This window comes from Macaca thibetana, chromosome 4, assembly GCF_024542745.1.
Source record: "Macaca thibetana thibetana isolate TM-01 chromosome 4, ASM2454274v1, whole genome shotgun sequence".
NCBI classification, from domain to species: Eukaryota; Metazoa; Chordata; class Mammalia; order Primates; family Cercopithecidae; genus Macaca; species Macaca thibetana.
The window spans coordinates 8,006,298-8,031,918 of record NC_065581.1 but is presented as its reverse complement, the minus strand read 5'-3'; the positions used below and the strand labels follow the sequence as shown (position 1 = coordinate 8,031,918).

At 41.0% G+C, this 25,621-nt stretch overlaps 2 protein-coding genes across 5 annotated transcripts in view; both read left to right on the top strand.

Annotated features, from left to right (window-relative positions):
• EEF1E1 (eukaryotic translation elongation factor 1 epsilon 1) overlaps positions 1-8,419 on the top strand; it is a 315,058-nt gene extending 306,639 nt beyond the window's left edge. Inside the window, exon 5 of the mRNA XM_050787467.1 lies at positions 7,983-8,419. Coding sequence (XP_050643424.1) covers positions 7,983-8,123 — 141 coding nt within the window. The 3' untranslated portion in view covers positions 8,124-8,419. The remainder of the gene's footprint in view (positions 1-7,982) is intronic.
• The window catches only part of BLOC1S5 (biogenesis of lysosomal organelles complex 1 subunit 5), a 995,078-nt gene that overhangs the window by 918,175 nt on the left and 51,282 nt on the right, over positions 1-25,621 (top strand). For 2 of the 4 annotated variants that reach the window (XR_007724991.1, XM_050787463.1), the window contains exons 1-2: positions 22,566-22,726; positions 24,378-24,460. Coding sequence is in view for 3 of the 4 variants with exons in the window: in XM_050787463.1 (XP_050643420.1) it covers positions 22,615-22,726; positions 24,378-24,460 (195 nt within the window). In the remaining variant the exon portion in view is untranslated. Of the gene's footprint in view, positions 1-22,564; positions 22,727-24,377; positions 24,461-25,621 lie in introns of those variants that run through there. The other 2 variants (XM_050787464.1, XM_050787465.1) reach the window with 2 other exon arrangements.

Genomic DNA, 25,621 nt, shown 5'->3' with positions numbered 1-25,621 from the left:
GAGGATGGACTGTAAGACATGAGATTGGTGACCCCTGGAGCAGTCTTTCTCATGACTGTGTCTTTTTCTTTAATTAACTCGGCTGGGCGCAGTAGCTCACCCCAGCTACTTTGGGAAGCCAAGGCGGGTGGATCACCTGAGGTCAGGAGTTTGAAACCAGCCTGGCCAACATGGCGAAACCCCATCTCTACTGAAAATACAAAAATTAGCCGGGCGTGGTGGCTCACGTCTGTCATCCCAGCACTTTGGGAGGCCAAGGCAAGTGGATCACCTGAGGTCAGGAGTTCGAGACCACCCAGGTCAACATGGTGAAACCCCGTCTCTACTAAAACTACAAAAATCAGCCAGGCATGGTGGCATGTTCCTGAAATCCCAGCTACTCCAGAGGCTGAGGCAGGAGAATCACTTGAATCCAGGAGGCAGAGGTTGCAGTGAGCAGAGATCGCACCACTGCACTCCAGCTTGGGCGACAAGAGTGAAATTCTGTCTCAATTCGTCTGACTCCTACCTCCCTTGCTATCCTCCTTCCTGTCATTCTCTCAGCCACAACATGTGCCCCAGAGCCTGCTGGATGCTGGGCTCTTTCTACCCAGTGTCCTTGCATTGCTCTTCTCTTTTGCTCCCTGGTCCCAGCCCTTCCTTTCCTCCCTACTTCATTTGCATTTTCCAAGTATCTCTCTGTTCCCGCTCATTCCTCGGCTGAATCCCTCTCAGGCCCCTAAACCGTATTGAGGTGCTCCTTCCTGTGTGTGTGTGTTTGTACCTCACATACACCTTAGGTCTAGCTTGTTTCACTCTTACTGTAATTCTTTGAAAATCTCTCTCTCTAAATTGTAAGCTGCTTGACTCAATGATTGTAGCGGCACATATTTGTAACACCATTGTCTGAGGTAATTCCTGGCACGTGTATGTAGTCGCCCCTGCATAAACACTGAATAAAATTTTAAACGTATTTCTCTATGCTTTTCAAGGAGTTTCCTATAGACTTTCTCATTGTGCCTCATCACTAAGAAGGAAATAGGACCAGTGTTATTAGCCTCCTTTTACGGAGAAGGAAACTAATGCTTAGGAAACTTGAGGTTTAAAGGCGCAGCACTCAGTTTTTGGAAGGGCCAAACTAGGTCTTCTGACTGAAGTGTCTTAATGTGTGGGGAAGCTCTTTGTGTTATAAACTGTGAAATACCGTAATAATTGAGGCCTGCGCAGGCCCCAACCTGTCCATGGTTTGGGGCTGCTATCTGCCTCATAAAGCAAAGTGGAGGGTTTGTCTTTTGGAAAAACAAAGTCGTTTTCTCCTCTGAAAAAGCCTCCTACATAGTTGGCTTTGCCATTTGCCAAGAATAAGAGGGCACAGATTGAGGCCTCATAAGTCTGGGTTTTCAGTTGAGGTTGAAGAGAGAAGACAGGGATTGTAACCAGAAAATTCAGAATGGAATGTAGTTCCCTCCAGAACTCCTGGGCTTCATGACAGTCGTAGAAGTGGATTCCTTTTGGTTTCCCCTCACCCCACAAACATACTGTAATAATGCATAATACAGTTATTAGTCCCCTACTCAAGCTATAATCCCTAGGTTTGAATTTACTTGACTTTATTGTGAATTGTTCCTCAAAGATCCCTCAGTGATTATGTTAAATTCTACAACATTATTGTAATGGCTTAGAATGATCCTTCATTTAGTGTAAGACTATTAGGAGTTTTAAATGATTTATTGAAAGCCCACTGTGTATGCCCACTGTTTTATACTTGGGAGGGAGACAACAGAAGTATAAAACTATTTTCAGGGGCATATTAATCTTATTGAAGAAATTAGACTGTTTTACATGAAAGCAATTAATGAAGTAGAGAAAATGGAATCCAGTGCTAATCTCTGGTCAGAATATTATGTTATTAATGAACGAGGCAGATGAGTAGAATATAGAATCATAAAATTGTCAGAAAAATATCTGAAGATTTGGATGGCCTTGGCTATCTAAGGGAATTTTCATTGTTTTGGAAAGCTTATGATAAGTTTGATTACACATGTTCTTTGTAAATAGGGTGACCACATGATTTCTCATCCAAAACACTTGACTGTGAAAGAAGGCCTGTTAATAATTACATTGGGACAACAGGAGTGAAGTAGAATGAATGTTCCCCATACTTACAAAGAATATGATTCAATTTACACAAAATAAAGGACGGGAGAGGATATGTCTGATTTCTGTTCATCCCCTCTTGGCTTTTAGCACAGTGCCTTGCACAGCTAAATACGTATTGAGATTAGCAATATTAAGTCTGGGCATGATGGCTCATGCTTGTAATCCCAGTACTTTGGGAGGCTGAGGCAGGTAGATTGCTTGAGTCCAGGAGTTCATGACCAGCCTGGGCAACAGGGCAAAACCCATCTCTATTAAAAAAAAAAAAAAAAAAAAAAAAATTAACCAGGCATGGTAGCTCTGCGCCTGGAGTCCCAGCTACTTGGGGGAATGAGGTAGGAGAATCATCTGAGCCCAGGGAGGTCGAGGCCACAGTGAGTCATGACTGCACCACTGCATTCCAGCCTGGGCAACAGAGAGACCTGTCTTAAAAAAATAAATAAAACAATATTTAACAACTGGTACCCATTTATAGTTCCTATTTCAGATTTTTTATCTTTGTAGTGAAAGTGTAATATAATTTAAGTGATGTTAGTTAAATGTAGAGAAAGTTTATTGGAGTTGAAATACATTGATTACCAGCTTCTTTTTATTCCATTCTAGGTTCAATATATTTTAGTAGCTTTTGGAATTTAAAATGATGATGAGGCAGAACTTACCTCATTTCAAAATGGAAAAGCCTCCAAGGTAAAGAGGATTTGCTGCTAAGGTATCTAAGCATCTCTCTCCTGGTGGCAGCCTACATACCGTCTTTGAACTTGGGGGAGTCTGTACTTGATTTTAGTAAGACTGTGCTGCTGTGAGCATGGCTACCCAACAGGGCTCCAAGAACAATTTCTATCTGAAAACCACAATAACAAACTTGTTGACTTTTTAAAAATATATATATTTAAATGTGACATATGTTTTGACATTTAACTTTTTAAGCTTTATATTAGGAAAAATGTCATCAGTCATCCTGTGTGATGACAGCCAGCAGGCTAGTGAATGTCTCTTCAGACCCACAAGATCTGGCTTGCTGTGGCATTGGGCTGTCATTAAGGAGAGTATTTTTGTAATCCCAGCGCTTTGGGAGACCGAGGCGGGCGGATCATGAGGTCAGGAGATCGAGACCATCCTGGCTAACACGGTGAAACCCCGTCTCTACTAAAAAATACAAAAAATTAGCTGGGCACAGTGGCAGGCGCCTGTAGTCCCAGCTACTCAGGAGGCTGAGGCAGAAGAATGGCCTGAACCCGGGAGTCGGAGCTTGCAGTGAGCTGAGAATGTGCCACTGCCCTCCAGCCTGGGCGACAGAGCAGGACTCCATCTCAAAAAAAAAAAAAAAAAAAAAAAAAAAAAAAAAAAAAAAAAAGATGATACTGAAGTGCAACTCATAATCCAAGTGTGTAATTAAGTTTTCCTTTCCTCTAGTTTATGCAGGTTTTGCAGTAAGGAAAGGAAATACTCTGAAAAGGAGGGAACTTGTTTGGAATTCCTTTGCCAGCAGAATGAACAAGGTCATAATCCTATAGTGCAAAATATTCATAGCCCTATCTGCAAAGTTATTTAATTACGAGTCTAAGTGCACTGGAGGGCACTTGGTTTTTAGGCAGGTTAGAAGTGTTTCATTCAGTACTGCATGTTAAAGTTAGGGTTACTTTAACAATATTTAGCACTCTCTATGTGTTAACATTTTCTATTTTGGAATGTATGTCCTCTTCATATATAGTGACTAGGATGTTATGATTAAAGATATCCTTATCTTTTTCAAAGTGAAATTGAATAGATTAATATGTAAATCACTGTTGACCATCCTTTTGGGTTCCTGTCATGAGTCAAAGTATCTCTCCCACTCTAGTCCAAGTGCAGGCAAAGTAATCAGAGAAATAAACACCTTCTCAAGGAACAGGCCTCACAGACTAAAACCTACACAATGGCAGAATCGCACTGTGGTGTTAAATGGCATTCCTGTTAAGTTGGGTACAAATACTTACAGATGTGGAATAAGTGATTTCTAGGTGTTAAGGTAGGGTAGGTGTGAGGTGCAGATTGGCCACCTGCTGATATTTACCAGGTCTTTGTGCTTTGTTTGCTTTGGCAGTATTACTTATTTTTGGCCTCATGCATTCCTTCATTTGTTTGTTCATGTTATTCAGTACGGAATATGTAATCAGCACAGTGTACAAAACAGCAGTCAAGGAACCTTCGAGTCATCAGATAATCCCACTGTATTTTGTTTCATTGTGAGCCCAATTTTAGTCATGGCTGAGTTATTCTGAGATCTGGTCTATCTTAACTCCATTTGAGGAATATTATGTTGCCTTTCCTTTGTTATACTGCCTGTTAGTGTGGCTGTTTATTATAACACCAGTGACTCACTGCTTTCTTAAAGTGATTTCACTAGTAGATAGTCATCCCTGTGAACAGACTGTTACTCAAGATTATTAAAATCCTTTGTAATATTATGTGCTTCTTGACTGTAAGATTGTTATCAACTGAAATACTTTTGTTCTGAAGTTTGGAGCACCATTGGAGGCATGTGGTTCTTTTATAAGGAAAGGAAAAATAAAAGAAATAACTGCAAAATAGTCCAGGAGGCCTGGCCCTAAAGAATGTCCCAAAGGCGGCAGCGTGGTGCCAGTTGGAAAGGTAACAAAGCAGCGTGTCACCCTGATCTGGAATGGGTCACTTAAAGTGTTTCTCACATGACTTCATGGAAAATTAGTGATTCAGAATATTATCTGCTTGGCTTTAAAGTTCAAAGTCATGATAGAGTGCCAATATAAATTAAAAGGAATTATTAGGCAGAAAGAGCCAAGCACCACTATAGACACACTGGCATGCAGACCGACATGAAGCAGGAAATGGTAACTAGAACAATTGCATTATTTCCTGTTGTAAGAAAGGAAAAAGAACTTTAGCTAGAAAGGGATGGTGGAAAACCAGTGTTGTAAGTAAAGTAGCCCAGGGGATCCTATCAGAAATGTTTTTAAAATCTGTAAATTTGGTGAGGGGAGAAATCTGTTCATTTCTTTGTTTACAGGAAGTTTATATAGGGAATATCTTCCAAAAAAGTAACAGAGTTAAGAAGTCAAGGTCATTCATAATTATCTCAGACTCAAAGGGACACGTTCCAAAGTTTAAACTGTAAAAAGAGGTGAAAGTGGTAACCATAACCTCATCCTTTTTGAAAAACTCTGAGTTTCTGGCAAAAGTTTCCTGAGGGAAAATGAATAAATGTAGTCTCTAAAATAGATCATCTAAAATTATTGTAAAATGGATCATCTAGCTAAAAATTATTGGAATGGGGGCTGGGCACGGTGGCTCACGCCTGTAACCCAGGCACTTTGGGAGACCGAGGCTGGTGGATCACTTGAGGCCAGGAGTTCAAGACCAGCCTGGCCAACATGGCGAAACCACGTCTCTACTAAAAATACAAAAAATTAGCCAGGCATGGTGGTATGTGCCTGTAGTCCCAGCTACTCGGGAGGCTGAGGCAGGAGAATCACTTGAACCCAGGAAGTAGAGGTTGCAGTGAGCCCAGATCGCGCCATTGCACTCCAGCCTGGGCAACAGAGTAAGACTCCGTCTCAAAAAAAAAAAAAAAAAAAAAAAAACAAACATTGGAATAAATTAGGAATCGTTAGAAGCTTTAGGAGCTCTTGGAATAAAGACTATTTTGTACTGTGGGTCTGTTGATAATCCTGACACTGGAGACTCCAAATGTAAAATGTTTAAGTTGGAGAATATTTGTTTTGCTGTGTTCTGTGTGTTATTATTGTTTTAAATAATAGGCCTGTGAGCAACATATACTAGTCCTCTGTGACAGCAAATGCTGTTCTGAAATACAAATATCACAGATAACATTGCCCTTTTTACCTAGTTTAAAATCTGTGTGAACAACTTGAATATAAACAAGCATTAGTACTCTGTTGTTTGGAAGTGCTTTACCAAATAGCTGAGTGGAGAATTACCTGAAATGAAAGAGCTATGAAAGGACTAAAATGATAAGAAAGAGGTCAGATTTGAATCATCATATATTTCAGCAGCTAACATGAAATCAAGTTGGAGTAAAACTTATTATTACATCTGTTTGCTTTAACTATCAGCAAAGAAATTTGTCGAAGTTGATTTTGAATTTTATTCATTCATTCATTCATTTTTCGTAAGAAACCTCCCATTTCTTCTTAGATTTGCAGCTGTGTTTATTACTGGTTGAGCTTTTAATAAATCGTACATTTTCTTTTGAGGTCCTTGGTGAAGTTTACATATAGTAAAGATTTAGAAAGAGAACAAAATGCTCTTTTACAAAATATTTTTCAAAATATTTTTGAAATATAGACTGATGCTCAGTTTAGTCCACAAATGATGAAGTGCTGCCTATGAAAACACACCCGACACGGAGATGCTCCTTTCAGTTTGAATCCACCAGTTATAGCCTGATGTGATTCTTTACATGTGAAACCATGAATGTTCTTAGTAAACATTAAACTCTTACATTAAAGAAGACATTCTTGGCCAGTTTTCTTGACTGATGTGTTCTTTATCTCTGTGCCATGGACTGACTGTTATAGATGAGACAGTTATAGTAACATCTTTCTAAGTAGACACAACCTACACACCTTAAACAGATGAATATGTTTTTATGATGTGCTAGAGCAGCTTGTGTGTGGGATTTCAGTATCACTAAAACCCGGAACTTACATTTTTATGAAACAGAAGCAGTGAAGATTCTCCCTGCTAACAACTTAAGTAAACTGAGCCAACAAATATGATTCCAAATGAACATTTAATGAGAAAATACTGCCTACTTTTTAATTGTATTGTTAATATCCTTTTGTATTCTGTAATAATGATTGCATGTAGAGTGATTTGTCCTTCACCTTTGGTGATCTGGTAACTTAGCAGAATGCTTGCCTGTAGAACAAGTATGTGCTAAATTCTGAAAAGCAAAGGACATCCATCTCACTAAAAATGTCTCCCAACAAGCAGGCAGCTGGTGGGTTTGTACCGCTTGCGGAGTGACTGAGTTTTTTCTGCAAACACTCCTGTCAGTGTTACAGAGACTTGCACTGTCTGTTTAGTAAATGTGACTTAGGAGAAGGAACTACACTACCCATTCATGGGGCATGGCTGCAAGTTACTGCCCTGCTGGTTTTCTCTTTACCTGATAACTCTCAATAATTCCAAATTTTACCTTAGAGAAAAGTCTCTGAGTCACCTACTTCGGAATTTGAGCCCAGTGAAATGATAAGCACCTGCAGTTTGTGTCATGTCCCCCTCTAACCAAATCTCTGAGCACTCTGGTAGCTTGATAGCAAGTTGGGTGAACTGCTACATTCACTAAAAGACTGAGTTCAGCTTTATTGCAAACAGAATTACGAAAGTCTGTTCTCATGCATTTACTCAGCCTCCTTCATCTGAGTCACACGCCACTAGCAATAGCCCCCACTTATATTAAGCAATATTCACTTGAAATGGATCATTTTGGTTTTTTAGGTTTACTACAAAATAGTAGAGAAGGAACTGTATCTTAATCTATCTTCCTTTCCAATGAAGTAAAAAACAAATTCTTTGACCTCCAAATCCTCAGTTAATGTAAATTTTGCATTTGTTGAAAACTTGATATTTCCCAGGAAGCACATCTGGTTTTGAACTGAACATAGCATTGAACATGAAGAACTTTTACAAGTCAGTGTTCACTGGGCTGAAACTTTTACTCCTATCTGAATATGTTGGCTTTTGAGAACTCTTGGGGGATTGATGTTGTTGTTTTTCAACTTCTATCTCCTACTTAAGTGGTATTAATAGTTGTGCTTATGTAACATCTGTGTTGTGTGTGTATGTTTTTAATCTCTACTTAGGTTGACCTGACAGTTCAAGAAAAGGAGAAATACCTTAATGTGTCTCGCTGGTTTTGTCACATTCAGCATTATCCAGGCATCAGGCAACATCTGTCTAGTGTTGTCTTCATCAAGAACAGACTCTATACTAATTCCCACTAGAAGCTGTCCATGCCATACAGAAGATGTATTAAAAATGTTTTAAATGGAAAATGTACTCTGGGCCACAGGACTAATGTAAATTAATATACAGTCAGTCATTATTTGTTGAAGTTGATAGAATTTTTGAAGTGTAAACTTGTGTCTGAATGTTTTATTTGTTCTTTAGTTGAAGTTTTGCAATTTTTATGTCAAAATTCAATTGCTCTTAAACAAGTTGAGATCAAGTTATCAATTAACCTTGTTTTTAATAGATGACATTTATTTCAATAAAAGTTGCAAATCAGGGGCTTAATCTTTAAAAAAATTGGTGGTCCTTTTAATGGTTGACATATTTGGCTATTTATTAATCTCTCTTTCATATTCTAAAATTCATTTTCCCCTTATGGATATTTATGGTAGTTTGTTAAGAACTGTGATAAATTGTGCCAAGGAAACAGGGAAGACAGATGGATTTGTTTTAAATATTTATGTGAGCTAGTAAATGTGGTTGAAAAAATATTTCTTGGTTGTTTCTTTCTTTCTGTAGTCAGTGTTCATTGGGGTGAAACTAACTACCGAACTGCCCTACGGGAAACTGGAGGAAGATACATTCTTCCAGGTCCTCTTGAGTTAATGATTCTTTTTTGTTGTTAGGCTTATTGTAATATGCAGTGGTCCAAAAGAGATGGGAAATTCTTCCTCCTGTAAGGAGGAAAATAAATATAAGAACAGAGATGGGAAAGTCTTACTGTCCCACTAATTTTGGATTTTTAATTACTAGATTTTTTCTAAACTGAAAGCCAACTCTCATGGAAAGAACTGCTGTTAAAGTGCTGTGTGAAGAACGGAGGCACTTCATTAAAAGATCTGTATATTTTATAACTTGCTGGTTGAATAAATAATAGTTATTGTAGAGCTAAAGACCTTATCTTTACAAATAATGAGAAAAATGGGGTCTTCGGGGGCTTTCCCGTTTAATGCTACTTAATGTTTTCATGTTGATGCTGAGTCTGACCAGTGGACCCATCAAAGTTCTAGCAGAAAAAGCAGATACTTGGGAAATATACAGCACTCAGGTTGAGTCCTGTTTTTATCACTTAGTAGCTGTATGACTGTAAACAAAGCAGTTAATCATGTTTTCTTAATCTCCAAAAATAAAAAGATAATGCTAAATTAGGAGGATTAATGTAGACAACATGAAGAAAAAAGCCTAATACGTAGCTCTTGGCCATCAGTAAGGTTAGTTTCCTTTCTCTTCTCCAGGCAAATCATGATTTTGTTGTTTATAACAAAACGAGGATTGTAACAGGCCCCCATTTTTGCCTCTCAAGTTACTGAGTCAGGAGGCTTAACAGGCCAGGTGTGTGAACACGGCACACCTCATTTTACTGCATCTTCAACACATTGAAGGTTTGTGGCAACCCTGCTTCGAGCGAGTCTGTTGGCACCATTTTTCCATCAGCTTGTGCTTGCTTCATGTCTCTGTGTCACATTTTGGTAATTCTCACATTATTTTGAATTTTTTTCATTACTGTATCTGTTACAGTGATCTGTGTCCCGTGACCTTTTTTACTATTGTTATTATTTTTGGGGTGCCACAAACCATGCCCATATAAGACTTCAGACTTAATAAATGTTGTGTGTGTTCTGACTGCTCCACTGACCAGCTGTTCCCCATTTCTTTCCTTTTCCTCGGGCTTCCCTCTTCCTCGAGACACAAGAGTATTCAAATTAGGCCACTTAGTAAACTTATAGTAGCCCCTAAGTGCTCAGGTGAAAGAAAGAGTTGCACGTCTCTCTCTCTAGAAATGATTAAGCTTCTTGAGGAATGCATGTCAAAACCAAAACAGGCTGAAAGCTAGGCCTCTTGGACCAAACAGCCAACTTGGGAGTGCAAAGGAAAAGTTTTAAGGAAATTGAAAGTGCTAGCTGGATGAGGTGGCTCATGCCTATAATCCCAGCACTTTGAGATGCAGAGGTGAACGGAATAAATAAAAATTTAAATTTATTTATTTTTTTTTTTGAGACGGAGTCTTGCGCTGTCACCCAGGCTGGAGTGCAGTGGCCGGATCTCAGCTCACTGCAAGCTCCGCCTCCCGGGTTCACGCCATTTTGCCTCCGCCTCCCGAGTAGCTGGGACTACAGGCGTCCGCCACCTCGTAGGTTTTTGTATTTTTTAGTAGAGACGGGGTCACCGTGTTAACCAGGATGTCTCGATCTCCTGACCTTGTGATCCGCCCGTCTCGGCCTCCCAAAGTGCTGGGATTACAGGCTTGAGCCACCGTGCCCGGCCAAAAATTTATTTCTTAATAAGAAATACATTTTGTAGGCCAGGCGTGGTGGCTCACACCTGTAATCCCAGCACTTTGGGAGGCCGAAGGTGGGCAGATCACAACGTCAGGAGATCGAGACCATTCTGGCTAACACGGTGAAACCCTGTCTCTACTAAAAGTACAAAAAATTAGCCGGGCGTGGTGGGCTACTCGGGAGACTGAGGCAGGAGAATGGCATGAACCCAGGAGGCGGTGCTTGCAGTGAGCCGAGATTGAGCCACTGCCCTCCAGCCTGGGCGACAGCAAGACTCGTCTCAAAAAAAAAATGCATTTCTGTAAGGCTATATCTGCCATAGATAGTGATTCCTCTGATGGAGAGGGCAAAGTAAATTGAAAACCTTCTGGAAAGGATTCAGCATTCTAGATGCCATTAGGAACATTTGTGAGATTCACGGGAAGAAGTCAAAATATAACAACAGTTTGGAAGAAGTTGGTTTCAACTCTAAATGATGACTTAGGGGGTTCAAGACTTCGGTGGAGGAAGCAACTACAGATGTGGTAGAAATAACAAGACAACTAGCATTAGAAGTAGAGCCTGAAGATGGTACTGAATTGCCACAGTCTCTTGGTAAAACTTGAACACATGAGTTACTTTTTTTTTTTTTTTTTGAGACTGAGTCTTGCTCTGTCACCCAGGCTGGAGTGCAGTGGTGCAATCTCGGCTCACTGCAAGCTCTGCCTCCCGGGTTCATGCCATTCTCCTGCCTCAGCCTCCCCAGTAGCTGGGACTATAGGCCCCCACCACCACGCCCAGCTAATTATTTTTGTATTTTTAGTAGAGAGGGGGTTTCACTGCGTTAGCCAGGATGGTCTCAATCTGACCTTGTGATCCGCCGGCCTCGGCCTCCCAAAGTGCTGGGATTACAGGCGTGAGCCACCGCACCTAGTGAGGAGTTGCTTTTTACGGGTGAATACAGAAAGTGGTTTCTTGAGGTGGACTTTATTCCTAGTGATGATGCTGTGAACACTAGAGATGAGAACAAATGATTTATTCTATTACATAGGCTTAGTTGACAAAGCAGCTGCAGGGTTTGAGAGAACTGACTTCAATTTTGAAAGAAGTTCTACTTTGGTTGAAATGCCATCAAATAGCATTGCATGCTACAGAGAAATGTTTTTTGAAAGGAAGAGTCGATTAATGTGGTAAACTTTATTGTTGTCTTAAGAGATTGACACAGCCACCCCAACCTCCAGCAACCACCACCCTGATCAATGAGGAGCCATTTACATGGAGGCAAAACCCTCCACCAGCAAGAAGATTGACTTCCTAAAGGCCCAGGTGATCATTAATGCTGTTTTTAGCAACAAAATATTTTTTAGTTAAGGTGTATACATTGTGGTTTAGACATGATACTGTGGCACACTGAATACACTCCAGTATAGTATATACGTAACTTTTCTATGGACTAGGGAGCTGAAAAAGTTGTGCAACTCACTTTGTTGTCATACTCACTTTATTGTGGTGCTCTAGAAAGGAACCCACACTGTCTTTCACATCTTCCTGTATAACAGATCAAGACAGTTTTTACATGACGTATTTCACAATTCGTTGCCCTCAGGAGTATTTTTAGTTTTATGACATGATCTTTAAATTAAAAACTGTAAATTTGTATTCGTGTATGTTCGGAGACTACAGGGTTCACATTAATTGCGGGAGTTGTTATGTGTCTTACAGGAGCAGGCCCGGTCTGTGTACCTTTCGCGCTAACCACTGGGTCTGCTATAAGCACGCCACGTTATGGTTCACTGCTGCAAATTACACCTAGCCCCAACACTTCTGTCTTCTCCTCCCAGTCAGCAGGAGGATTGAAGCAGGACAGATAGAGGCAACAGGAAATAGGCCACCAAGCATTCTCATCCCAAGTATTTCACTCTTTTCCTTCATTTTAGGTCAGCACTGAGGAAAGGGCGGGAGGACAGAGAGGGAGACCACCTCTTTGTCAAGCGACCCCTCTTCCCACTTCTTCCTGTGTCTTAAATTCCTCTGAATCCCTCAGTCGGCTAGGCAATTCTTTATTGTGCAAAACATTGATGGAACAGGTATTACTTGGTACCACCAAGTCCCAGGACTTCTCGCAACTAACTTAGATCTTGGAGGATGAAGGGATGGTCGAAAGATGAAGACGTGGCTTCTGCAGCCAAGGGTTAGATCATCTTCTCAGCATCCAGATCAAAACAATTCATTTCCTTGTAGAATTTCTACTGTGCTTCTTGGGTCATTTCTGTCGGGCACTTGCCTGAAATGCCCTTGTCTTCTCACCTGATGACCTCTTCAGTATTCTACTTTGTCAATGTCCTCATGGAAGGCAAATCTGTCCCGCCCTTAGCCCCTGATTCTGGCACTGGCATCATTGTACTGTTTTTGATTATCTGTTTCTTCTGCCAGGCTTGGTAATTTCTTGAGAGCAGAGACTATATTTTCCCTTGCTTATCCAGCCCTCAGAACAATCACTGGCACACCACAGTCGGTGCTCAATCTGTTAAAAGAATGTACTGTTCTTTTAAGTTCCTTTTGAGCTGACTGAGAAAAGTATAAGTGTAAATTACATGTATATGTTACCGGTACAGCTGTATATTGCAGAAAGACCCAATAACATCAAGGTGGGTTGTTTTTCTCTCATGTAAAAGAAGTTAGGAAATAGTCCACCTTTGGTGTGAGCATCCAGCTCCAGTCTCTGCTGCTCCATGCTGAACGAGTGGTTTCCATTCTAAAGTTCAATGTATGGTCCAATATTAATGTCAGAGCTCCAGACATCAAATCTGATTAACACCCAAACAAAGAGCAAGACGGGGACAGCAAAAGGCTTCTCTCCCAGCCTTCTCAATTCCCCTGGACGGCCTTTCCTGGAAACCCTATTCAGCTGTATTGATTTACAATTTTGGCCACTCCAGCTGGGAGGAGGCCAGATGTGTAGTCGAAGGGCACCCAGAATAAAGCTCTGCTCTGTCAATGAGAAAAGAAGGAAAAGGGATACTACATGGGCAACCAGCTACCTCTGTCACAGTGAGTAACGCTTAAATGGGAAAATGCCTTCTGAGTGCCAAATGATCAATTGTGTAAGATCTTTTGTTAATAAATTGCTGACATCACATGGATCATCAGTTTGCAAAGAATTGGGATATAATACAATTTCCACTGACCACGTTGCACTGGCAGTTTAATTTTCATGATTCAGAGCTAATTTTAGGATTCTGTAGTATGCAGAGTTATGAAGATCTGTTAATGCTTTTTAAAATATCTGTTAAAACTTTTAATAACGACAATAATAGCTAACATTTATTGAGCATTCAGTGAATATCAGGCACTATTCTAAGTGCTTTAAGTGAATTCACTCCTTTTTTGTCCCCTTTTGCCGATAAGGAAGCTGAGGCACACAGAGGTGGGGAACTAACCCAACATCATCCAACCAATAGTCAAGGGACTGAGATTCAGACACAAATGTCTGCTCAAACTTCACCGTAAACTGCTTTACAGGGGGTGCCATAAAATGCCGCTTAATTAACTTGTGGAATCAGTTTCTGCCGACCTAGAAAAAGCTGCCCTAAGTATTAGATAAAATAAACGGGTGCATAATTTTAAGAATAAATGAAATGGTTGCACCACTCTGGGAATATATGGAAAACCTCTAACTTGTACACTTTAAATGGTGAATGTTGTCATATGTGAATTACAGCATGAAAGAATTTGGGGGTGGGGAAGCAGTGGAGTCGAGCACACCAGCCTCACCATGTGTTAACTATGAGACCTCACTCGAGTTACTGCACATGGAATTTCTCATATGAAATGGGGGTAAAGATAACTGATCTCATTTAATTTGCAGTGAGAATGTATAAAAATTACCCAGCACTGTGCCTAATATGTAGAAAGTTATGAGTAAAGGACAAACTGCTATGGAAGATTGTAAAATCATAAAGCCAAATTATTAAGACTTTTCCCACCTGCCAATCATCCCTGAAGTACCAACCTGCTCAACATGTGAGCCTATCTGAGATAAAAATGGTGGCAGAGCATCTTGAGATTTTGATAAAACACGAATTTACATTACTTACCAGTTTAAAAAGTCTCTCATGCCTGTAATCCCAGCACTTTGGGAGGACGACGCAGGCAAATCACGAGATCAGGTGTTCAAGACCAGCCTGGCCAACATGGTGAAACCCCATCTCTACTAAAAATACAAAAAATTAGCTGGGTGTAGTGGCAGGCACCTGTAATCCCAGCTACTTGGGAGGCTGAGGCAGGAGAATTACTTGAACGCAGGAGGCGGACGTTGCAGTGAGCCAAGATTGTGCCACTGCACTCCAGCCCTGGTGAAAGAGTGAGACTCCGTCTCAAAAAATAAAAGAATAAAAAAGTCTGATTCTTACATTTTTCAAGCTGTTGAAAAAAAAGGACCATGCTGTCTTTCTTATTTTGTTTCTAATAGACCAGTGAGCCAGGTGTGGTGGCTCACACCTGTAATCCCAGTGCTTTGGGAGGCTGAAGCAAGAGGATCACTTGAGCCCAGGATTTGAGATTACGGTGAGCTATGATTGTGCCACTGGATCCCAGCCTGGGCAACAGAGTGAGACCCTGTCTCTTAAAAACAAAGATTGATGAGACCTGTCTAAGATACAGTGCAGTTATCTTTGTGAATGATCTTCCTTCAGAAAAGTGAAAGCCCCTTTCCAAGGATTTTCTTTCTGTAATTCCGAGAAGCCTACAGCACTGACCAATGATAACCCAAATATTATTTAGGCCATACTGTGTAACAGACACTCTGCTAGGCCCTGCAGATAACACAGTCACATCCCTGCTCTCATAAAGTTTACAGTCCAATGGTCTGTGAATATATTCCTGAAACAGGGTGTATAGAGCACTCTTTGGGAGGCTGCCAGCCACTCAGCATTGTTTGCAAGTAAATAATTAGATATCATTTACTGAGTATTTAATATGTTCTGAGCTCTGTGTGGGAATTTTACAACAGTAATATGATCTCATGTTAATTTAGGAGCTAGAGAGGAGGCAGAGACTAACCCACATGCTAACCACCACCTTGGTTAGACCATGGCTGAAATGGGAACTGTATGATTTCAGGGTTGGAAGACCATCTGTTGCCAGGTTCACTGGATTTGATTCAACTGCCCTGATTGGATATATGTCCCTATTCCATGTGTAACTTTCAAGAACAGACCAAAAATTCCGAGTAGGGAAGAATCACTCTTCAGCCAAACATCCGTTAACTTTTTCATTAATTAGAATAAAAACAAGTTTTAAAACAAATAGAAATTCTAGAATGGGAACAATGTCAAACAACCACAGCCACGGTTATACCCAAGTATCCAAGAGATCTTGAAGTGTTTTGTGTAGTTTTGTGGTTGCGAGTCTCTTCCCAAGCGATGACTATCACAATATGGTAGAAAAGGTGACATAGCTCCAAGAATGACATAATCATCCATCCATGACCTGACTTCCCAGTTAAACACCCCATCTCCCACCCCCAGTTCAGCAATAAGATTATTCACTAAGGTTTTTAGCAGATATATAGGAATTCTCATGTTTACTCCCAGTTACACGTTGATCTTCCATTGACCCCACCCAATTATACCTGAACCCACGGTTAACCACAGTCAGTAATAAGCACATTAGATCTCCCACAGGGATGAAGAAGGCAGGAAAGGAGGAGTGGAATGAATGTGAACCATCACCCACTGCCAGTGCGTCATACCGTCAGTGCCCCCTTAAAAATGTAATTCATGGCCAGACGCGGTGGTTCACGCCTGTAATCCCAGCACTTTAGGAGGCCGAAGTGGGCGGATCACCTGAGGTCGGGAGTTCGCAACCAGCCTGATCAACATGAAGAAAGCTTGTCTCTACTAAACATACAAAATTAGCCGGATGTGGTGGCGCATGTGTGTAATCCCAGCTATTCGGGAGGCTGAGGCAGGAGAATCGCTTGAACCAGGGAGGCAGAGGTTGCAGTGAGCCGAGATCAGATCGTGCCATTACACTCCTGCCTGGGCAACAAGAGCAAAACTCCGTCTCAAAAAAAAAAAAAGTCATTCATGAGAGACTCGCTGAAAGTCCGTCCAGAATAGCTTCAAGACATGTTGATAAAAATTTAAGCAGATATATTGTTAGGATGGAATAGAACTCCATTATAATCAGGTACATGCACATCACACCCAAAGATAAAATACACTATTTGACAAGTGGTCAAATTAGAATTATTGTGAACTATAGCTTTTTCATTTACATTTTTTTCTAACATTTGACTTAATTCCTTTTAAAAAAAAGTCAGATGTTACATGAACTTAAATATTAATCTAGCTTTGGCAGGGAGGTGGTAGTTTAATGGATTAGAGCATTTAGCTTTTTACCCCAGAGAGCAATATTTCTTCTTTCTCTCTATAATTAGATAATCTGCTACTACCCATTACCAGGGTAGTTTCAAATTCTCCATACACCTGAGCAGGCTGCTACATATCTGGCCATCTTAATTTTAGTCTTGATTTATTGAAGCTGAATTACATTCCTAACTCTTCCTGGAGCACTGGGTGAATTTTATTGCAAAAGCAATGGGGAGAAAGTTACCGTCATATATCTCTCTTGCTGGGCAGAGCTTTTAGATACACAAGGGACTCCACATCCCACTGCTCTGTGGCTTGTATGCTGGATTTATAACACTGTGAAGCCCAGCTCTAGGGTTACATACAGGCATATCAGAGATGAGATGGAGAATTTGATTTTGCAATAATGATTACTTGTTGCTGGCGCCCACATTCCTGCAGGCTTTGCCTTTATTCCCAATACTGCTAGCAAATAAAACTAATTCCAACTGCTACCTAATCTAGCAAAACTCATCTTTCACTTAAGGAAGGGAGGCCAAAAGAAGGTAGGCAGGAAGGCAGGAGAATTTGAGATGCTGGCCATTTTTGCTGTTATCTCAAGGATTTCTGCTTCCATTATCATGATTCCTTTAGGAATGTTTTAATGTTTTAAACTTTTGTTTCTTTGGGGGTAATGAAAGCATTGCATCTTTTTCAGCCCAGTGAGTTAATTTGATGGCTCATTCGTACTGTCTCTTCCACTTCAAAGAGGCCAGGTCCCTAGGGCTAGCCAATAGTATTATGGCTCCTGCAGATTTGGCTTGCCATTCCTGCTGGGTGTCATCTGTCCTCGGAGTCTTGCAGTGGATAATTTTTGTTCTCCCCAATATCATCAGCTTGAGAAATTTGTGCCTGGCAGGCCTGTCTATCCAAGTTAAGCTTGAAATACAGTAGCCATATGACCAATTTGACAAGGCATACGTAGCTCTAAACAATAAGGCCGCAGGCTTGCTTTGAGCAAGATGAGAAACTTCCAGCCACCTGATTACAAATTCCAAAGCTGCTTTGGTGCAGTCTATGAACTAGTCTGTTCATGTAATGTAAGTTCTCCTTCTCCCCATCCCCATTTTTCCTGACCTTCTGCAACACACATACCTTGTCTTAAAAACCCTTAGAAGTTTTCAACTCTCAGACTGACCTCATGAGGTTTCCAGTTCCTGACCGCTTTCACCATTTGACTTGAGCACTGTCACTTGGATAAAAGAACTCTATCATTGACTCTCATTATCAGATGCTGAGGGAACAGGAAATAGACACTGCAATAAAGCACTGGTTCTCAGACCTTAGCATGCATGGGAATCACCTGGGGCTTCTCAAAGCACAGATTTCTGGGATCCAATTTGAGTTGCTGATTCAGGAGGATTCTAATACTGCTGCTGTGATGACCATACCATGCAAACCACTGCACTACACCTGTCCAAAGCTTAGGTGACAGGCATACACAAAGCTAGCTGCATGTACACAACAACTCATGCTTTTGTCTTTTTGCACAGCTGAGTCCAGTTTAATGAAGGTGTGCCCAGGGTGGTGGAGGGAATGCATTCTGTGTTCCAGTGGGTTGGCTCTGTCACCGGAGCAGTTACTTTCTAGTAGCTCTTGCAGTAAGCCCTGAATGTTCTCCGAATGGTGGAGCTACACCAGAAGCTTCTCTGGGGGAACTACTAGCAGCAGTTGGTACAGGAAGATTCAGTACTGGATTATAAAGTTGCTTCAGCCTAAAAGACCGCTAATGCTAATACAAAGCATGTTACCTCACAGTAAACTGGCTTTCATGCCCAGTGTGCCCTAAGCATTTCCAAAACTTTTTTTTTTTTTGAGACAGAGTCTTGCTCTGTTGCCCAGGCTGCGCTGCAGTGGTGCAATCTCAGCTCACTGCAACCTCTGCCTCCCAGGTTTGAGCGATTCTCCTGCCTCAGCCTCCCGAAGAGCTGGGATTACAGGTGTTTGCCACCACGCATGGTGCTAATACTAAAGTTTTTTTGCATTTTTAGTAGAGAGGGGTTTCACCATGTTGGTCAGGCTGGTCTTGAACTCCTGACCTCAGGTGATCCACCCGCCTCAGCCTCCCAAACTGCTGGGATTACAGGTGTGAGCCACCGCACCCGGCCGCATTTCCAAAACTTTATGAGATTGCTACACAGTAATATTTAGTACCTCACCCAAAAAGACCACCTGCTCTTTTTTGTTGTTGTTGTTGTTTTTGTTTTGAGACAGAGGTTTGCTCCTGTTGCCCAGGCTGGAGATTAATGGTGCAATCTCATCTCACCGCAACCTCCACCTCCCGGGTTCAAACGATTCTCCTACCTCAGCCTCCCGAGTAGTTGGGATTACAGGCATGTGCCACCATGCCCAACTAATTTTGTATTTTTAGTAGAGACAGGGTTTCTCCATGTTGGTCAGACTGGTCTTGAACTCCCTACTTCAGGTGATCCGCCTGCCTCAGCCTCCCAAAGTGCTGGGATTACAGGCATGAGCCACCGCGAACAGCAAGACCACCTACTCTTTTCTCCTCCTTTGCCTTAATCAGTTTTTGCATTATTTTTTATTTTTTAACCCATTTCTAAATTAGGTTAGACAAATGAAGATAAGAAATAATGTCAATAGAAGATGTTGCAGAGGAAATCTCGTGGAGTGGATTTGATAGAACACAAAATAAACTTAGGAGTCCCTCCATCTCCCACCCTGTGCCGATTATGGTTCCCCTTGATGGGCTTATACTAAGGAATAAATTATAATTTTATTCATTGTATACATGTAATTACTGATTTATTTTTTAATTTTCACAAGATTCAATATGGGATTACAGCAAATAATTATCCCCAAAGTCAGAACTTTACTTCTACTAAATTGACAATATCTCCATGATTTAGATGTCTTGACTCTCAAAAAGTACAGTAATTGGAAAAATCCCTTTATAATCCCATGGTTATATTTGTATATGATATCGATTCTCCAATCTTGTATAGAGGTTATGATGTGAGTACAGCTATTCTTAAAAATGTAAAGGTACTTAATGTATGATTTCATTTCTATAATATTTTTGAGGTGAAAAAATTTTTAGAAATAGAGGACATGATGATAGGTTACCAGAAGTCAGGGTGGGGACAGGGAGAAAGGTAACTGTGGTTATAAACAGGAACCTTAACGGGATCCTTATGGCACTGGAACTGGTCAGTATGTTGACTGTAATGATAGATGCATCAACCTACACATAATAAAATTGCATAAACTTAAACATATACAGACACAATGAATGCAAGGAAAATTGGTGAAATCTGAATCACATTGGTGGATTGTATCAATGTCAATATCCTGGTTGTAATATTAGCATTTGCAAAATGTTACCACTGGAGGAAACTAGGCAAAGTGTAAAAGGAAACTCTATTATTTCTTACAACTGCATGAGAATCTACAAATATCTCAATACAAATTTCATTAAAAAATCCAAGAAAAGTCTCGTCAATCCAGAGACAATAAGAGATAATACAAGACCTTCAGGGAGAGGATAAGAGTCCCAAAACTCTTGAGATTTCATGGTTTAAAGCCCAAGGACACACTCATAGCAGCTGAATGTGCCAGTTGAAATGGCACTGCCAGTGTTGCTTCTCAGTCTCCTAGCTGTCTGAGCTGCAGTGTAAAGATTTCTGTAAAAGCAGAGAGAGAACAGAGGCATATGCTGGACCTCACCATCGCAGAGAACAATACAACTCAATAGTGTATAATCAAATGGCTAGAACACATATTCACAGGCTACAAGCAACAGACTTGCAGAAAAGTAATTGTGTACTTATTCAGTGTTGGCGCCCCTGTAGGCTCCATGAGGAAGGGAAAAGGCTGCATCAGTCTTGTTCACCACTATATCTTAGTTCCTAGCACTGTGCTGGGCACATAGCAGCTGCTCAATAAAGTATTTGTTAAATGTTTTGAATGATAAAATGAAAAGCCCATGTGGCCTGTTAAAGTTAATATGGCTTCTCTCTTCCTTCTCTCCAAATCTCCCTTCCCCAGTCTCTCTTCACCCACCACCTATACTTAAACACATACACAGAGTCAGTTGTTTCTGCCACATACAAGTCAGGCAGTCATTTAACCTCTCTGTGCCTCAGCCTCCTCATCTGTAAAATGAGGACAATAATAATAACGACTTCAAAGGCCAGCCATGAGGATTAAACGAATGCAAATTTGTAGACCACTTACAGTATTACCTGGCATGTAGCAAGTGCCATGTAAGTGTTTGTTAAACCGCAGTGCTATCCAAAGTTAGCACAGACTTCAGAGGTCAAAGCATGTTCCTCCTCAAGACTCCCCTTCAGACACCTGCCACAAGCTCTGGGATTCCCAGGCCACCTGCATTTCTGACCAGCTGTCTCTGTCATATGCCCAGGGCCCGAGCACTGTCTGCTATGGTGCCTCAGTTCTCACCCATGCAGCTTCTCTCTACACATGATGTTTCATTGCTATTTGCTTTACTCCCTCAGGTTTCACAGAATGACTCATAGAACTCAAGAAAGTGCTCTCCTTACTATTACAGTTTTATTATAAATGACACATATCAGGAACAGCCAAATGAAGAGATGCACAGGGCGAGATATGGGAGATTTCCCAAATAGAAGCTTACGTGTCCTCAGGAACGCTTCACCCTCCTGGCACTTTGATGAATGATTACCAACCAGTAAGTTCACCTGAGCTTCCATGTCCAGAGTACTCATTGGGGTTCCATCATGTAGGCATAGTTGATTAAATCATTGGCCACATGGCTGAACTCAGTCTCCAGCCCCCATCTGCTCCCCAGAGGTGGGCCTGTTTATGTGGCTCAAAGCCTAAGCCCTCATGGTTGGCCGGCCCTTCTGGCGTGGCCAACCTCCATTCTGAAATCATCTTGGGCCCTCCATGAGTCACCTCATTAGCATAAACTCAGGTGCATTCCCAGAGGCCCGGCATGAATAACAAAGACAATTCTATCACCTGGGAAATTCCAAGGATTGAGGGTACCTCCCAGGAACCAGAGTCAAAGTCCAGTCAAATTCTTTATTATACAGCATAAGTTTACTGACTTGAATAGGCAGAGGGAGCAAGAAAAGCATTCTAGGAAACAGGTGTCTAAAAAGAAAGGCAGGAATAGTCTGCCACACTCATGGCATAGTAGAGAAACAGCCCCCAACTGATTGACTTTGCTATACAGTAGTCCCTCCTTATCTGAGGTTTCACTTTCTGCGGTTTCATTACCTGCAGGACAGTACAATAAGATATTTTGAGAGAGAGAGACTACATTCACATAACTTTCATTAAATTGTTCTAATTGTTCATCTCTTACTGTGCCTAATTTATAATTTTTTTTTTTTTTTTTTTGAAACTTTATCAAGCTATGTCATAGTAGTTGGGACTACAGGAAAAAACATAGTATTTCTTGTATACATGGTTCAGTACATATATATACAGAAAAAACATAGTTTCATGGTTCAGGTTTCAGGAATCTACTGGGGGTCTTGGAATGTATTCTCAGCAGATATAAGTGGCAACTGCATTGGAATGCATCAGCCTTGAGCCAAATAACCAGGGCTCTGAGTTTAGCTCCAATGTTCAAGCACCTTCCTATTCCAGCAGCATCCGCCCTGATCCAGCATGGCGGCAAGAGCTTCTGCCAGTTAACACCCTGACTACACGGCAGACGCCTTTCCGGCACCGCCCGCTGAGTAGATTGAATTTCTCCGGCGCCCTGTGATGACGCAAAAAAACCCCCGAGCGCGCCTTGAAAGAGGGCGGCCAGGTTTGCGCAGGCGCAGCGCGGCCGCGGGTGGGCGGAACTGGTCGGGATGAGTGGCGGAGGGACAGAGACCCCTGTGGGTTGTGAGGCCGCCCCGGGCGGTGGCAGCAAGAAGAGGGACTCCCTGGGGACTGCAGGCTCAGCGCACCTCATTATCAAGGGTACGGAGTGTCAGGGCTATAGTCCCTGGTGGTTCCTAGCACAGCCTCACCTCCCAGGCGGCGCCCTCTGACCCGGGCCGACCCCCGGCTCCCAGGCTGGCGCGCGTGCGTTTGTGCGGGTGGGGGCGTCGTGGTTGGTTCCCTTCTTTTTCCCCGCTCCAAATGCGTCCCACTGCAACCAACCAGCCCAACTCCTCGTGTTTCCCCGCTTTCCTCTGCCGCAGCCTGAACCATCAGGCCCGCCCCTGTCCATTCCGCAAGCTCAGGACCCCGGGGCGCAGAGCCTTTGGGCAGCCTCGTGACCGACGTATAGTGAAAAGGGCGTTGGACTTGGGAGGCGGGGGCAGTCGCTTAGGAGTTGAGTGACTTCGGGTCATTGGCTTTACCCACTCTCCTCCCCGATCGGTTCCTGGTCGTGCGAGGAGTAAGTGAGATACACTTACGAAAGCGCCCTATAGCACCGTAAAGAACCATTCACCTTCAGAAATGTCCGTGTGTCCTGTGTGCTTTGAGCTGGGAGAAGGTTACAACCTAGATTCTCACAGAACCTGCATTAGGTTTGACTCCTAAAGCTCACAACGCTGTTTCCTGCGGGAAAGTCTTTGACAGTTGAATTGTAGTTCTTTATATGTACCAGATATATACGGTGCTTATATACAGTGCTTGTATTCGTATTTTTTCTACTTGACCTGCTTAAGAAGATATGTCCTAATAAAATTCATTAAAATAGAGAATTGAAATCTGCCCATCGTATGTCTGCAAAAATGAAAAATTTGGGGAACATTGCCAGTGAATGAACATGAATACCACATCTTCTTACTTTAATTTCTCAAGGAATTTTGAGATTTGCATTTTAAACTGCATAGCTGTAACTAAGAAGAATAATAAATTGAGTCACCAAAAGACTTAAATTCAGACCTTCTTAATGACTTTTTCAGACTTATGAAAAAGAGACTTACAGTGAACATTCACCATCCCCGTGATAAATAAATTACTAAAAGCCCCACTGTGTCTTGCTCTAATTGCACTCATTCCCCTCCCCCCTCTCAAGGTAGCCACCATTCAGAATTTGATGTTTATTATTCTTGCGCATTTCTTTATAGTTTTGTGGCTTCTATCTCTATCCCAAAAGGAAATATTTTGAATATTTTTAAAGGTTTATGTAAGTGGCTTTAATCCTCCTGAAACTTGCTTTTTATTATATTTATTATAAAATACGTATTATATTTTTTATTATATTTATGTTGATAAGTGTAACTGATGTATTTATTTTTATTTGGTGATTCATAGAATTCCATTATATGAGTATGGTTAAGGTGTTTCCCGTTTTTTCTTTTGATATTACACCTATGCTGTAATAAATATGTATAAATGGCCTTATTAATTTGTGCAAGAGTTTTCTAGGCTACATACCTAGGCATGAAAATGCTAGGTATACATGTCTTCAACTTTATTAGATACTGAAAGATTGTTCTCAAAAGCAGTTGCATCAGTGCACGCATCCACTGGCAGTGGATGAGATTTCCTCTTAGTCCGTAGTCTAAACTGGATTTTAACCTTCATCTCTTGGTGGGGAAGACAGAGAGTAAAACAAGCTAGAGATGATGCCATTTAGCATGGATTAACCCTGAATTTCATTTTATCTTTACAGATCTTGGAGAAATTCATTCAAGGCTTTTGGATCACAGACCAGTTATTCAAGGTGAAACTCGTTATTTTGTAAAAGAATTTGAAGTGAGTATTTAAACTTATTTTATAAAAGTACTTCCCTAATTGTTAGTGTGTTATTATACAGAAGAGAAATTCCCCAGTTTTAAAATCTGATTTTAGTTCATGTGTTCATAAAATATACGAAGTAAAAATGATGAAGAGGTAAAAATTGTTGTTTTTAATGGGATAAATTCCATACTAAACAGCAGGAGACATAAGTTCTGGTGCCTACTCTGGGGCATTTAATATCTGTCGATCTCAGGATTTTTAAATCTATAAAATGAGATACAGTGAAAAAAAAAGGGATTTTAGAGATTGATGGGTCTGAGTTTTCCAGACTCATTTTCTGTATTTTTTTTCCTCAATTGAGACATCACCAATCGTTCAAGCAGTCAAATTAAAACTTGAGAATTATCCTTGGCTATTTCCTTTCTTATAGGTTCCACATTCAGTGACCACATCTTTTAGATGTTACCTAGATGTTTACCTCATAAATGTCCATTCTTTCTGACAGGTTTGCCTGCTTTATCAACCAAGTCAAATTAGTTTTCACCCTGCTGCCAGGGGAATCTAACATTATTTCACTTTTTAAAACCTTTGATAATATTTCTGTCTTCAGGATAAAGTCCAAGCATTGTTCTGTGACCTGGCTTCTGCTTTTCTAGCTTAACCACCTGCCACTCTACCTTACATACTATGTTTCAGTGACAGTGATGCACGAACATGCCATCTTGTTTCATATTACTGTAGCTTTGTACATGTATAATTGGTTTATTGTGCTTTAAGTGGTAACTTCTCAAACTACCGTTGGGATGGTAAATGGTGTTACACAAACAATTTTGTAATTCTGTGTAAGTTTCAGTTTTTTTGAGACTGACCAATCAGGATGTGCAAACATGCCAAAAGGAGAGAACCTTTTAATAAACCCATTTGGTACAGAGCACTCTACCTAGAGGGCCAGAGCTGTTGCATTAGATAACCATTTCTGGGTGCAAAAGATGCTGTGACTCAAAAACTGTGTAATACTTTACAGGATATGTGCATTTTAGAATATTGTCTGGTACCTAGGAATTAACTAGGTACATAACCAAGTTAATTATACATGTTAAGTAACATGTATGTTAATGTGTATAATTGGTTTAGTTAATATGTTAATTAATGTACATAATTGGTTCATTGTTCATT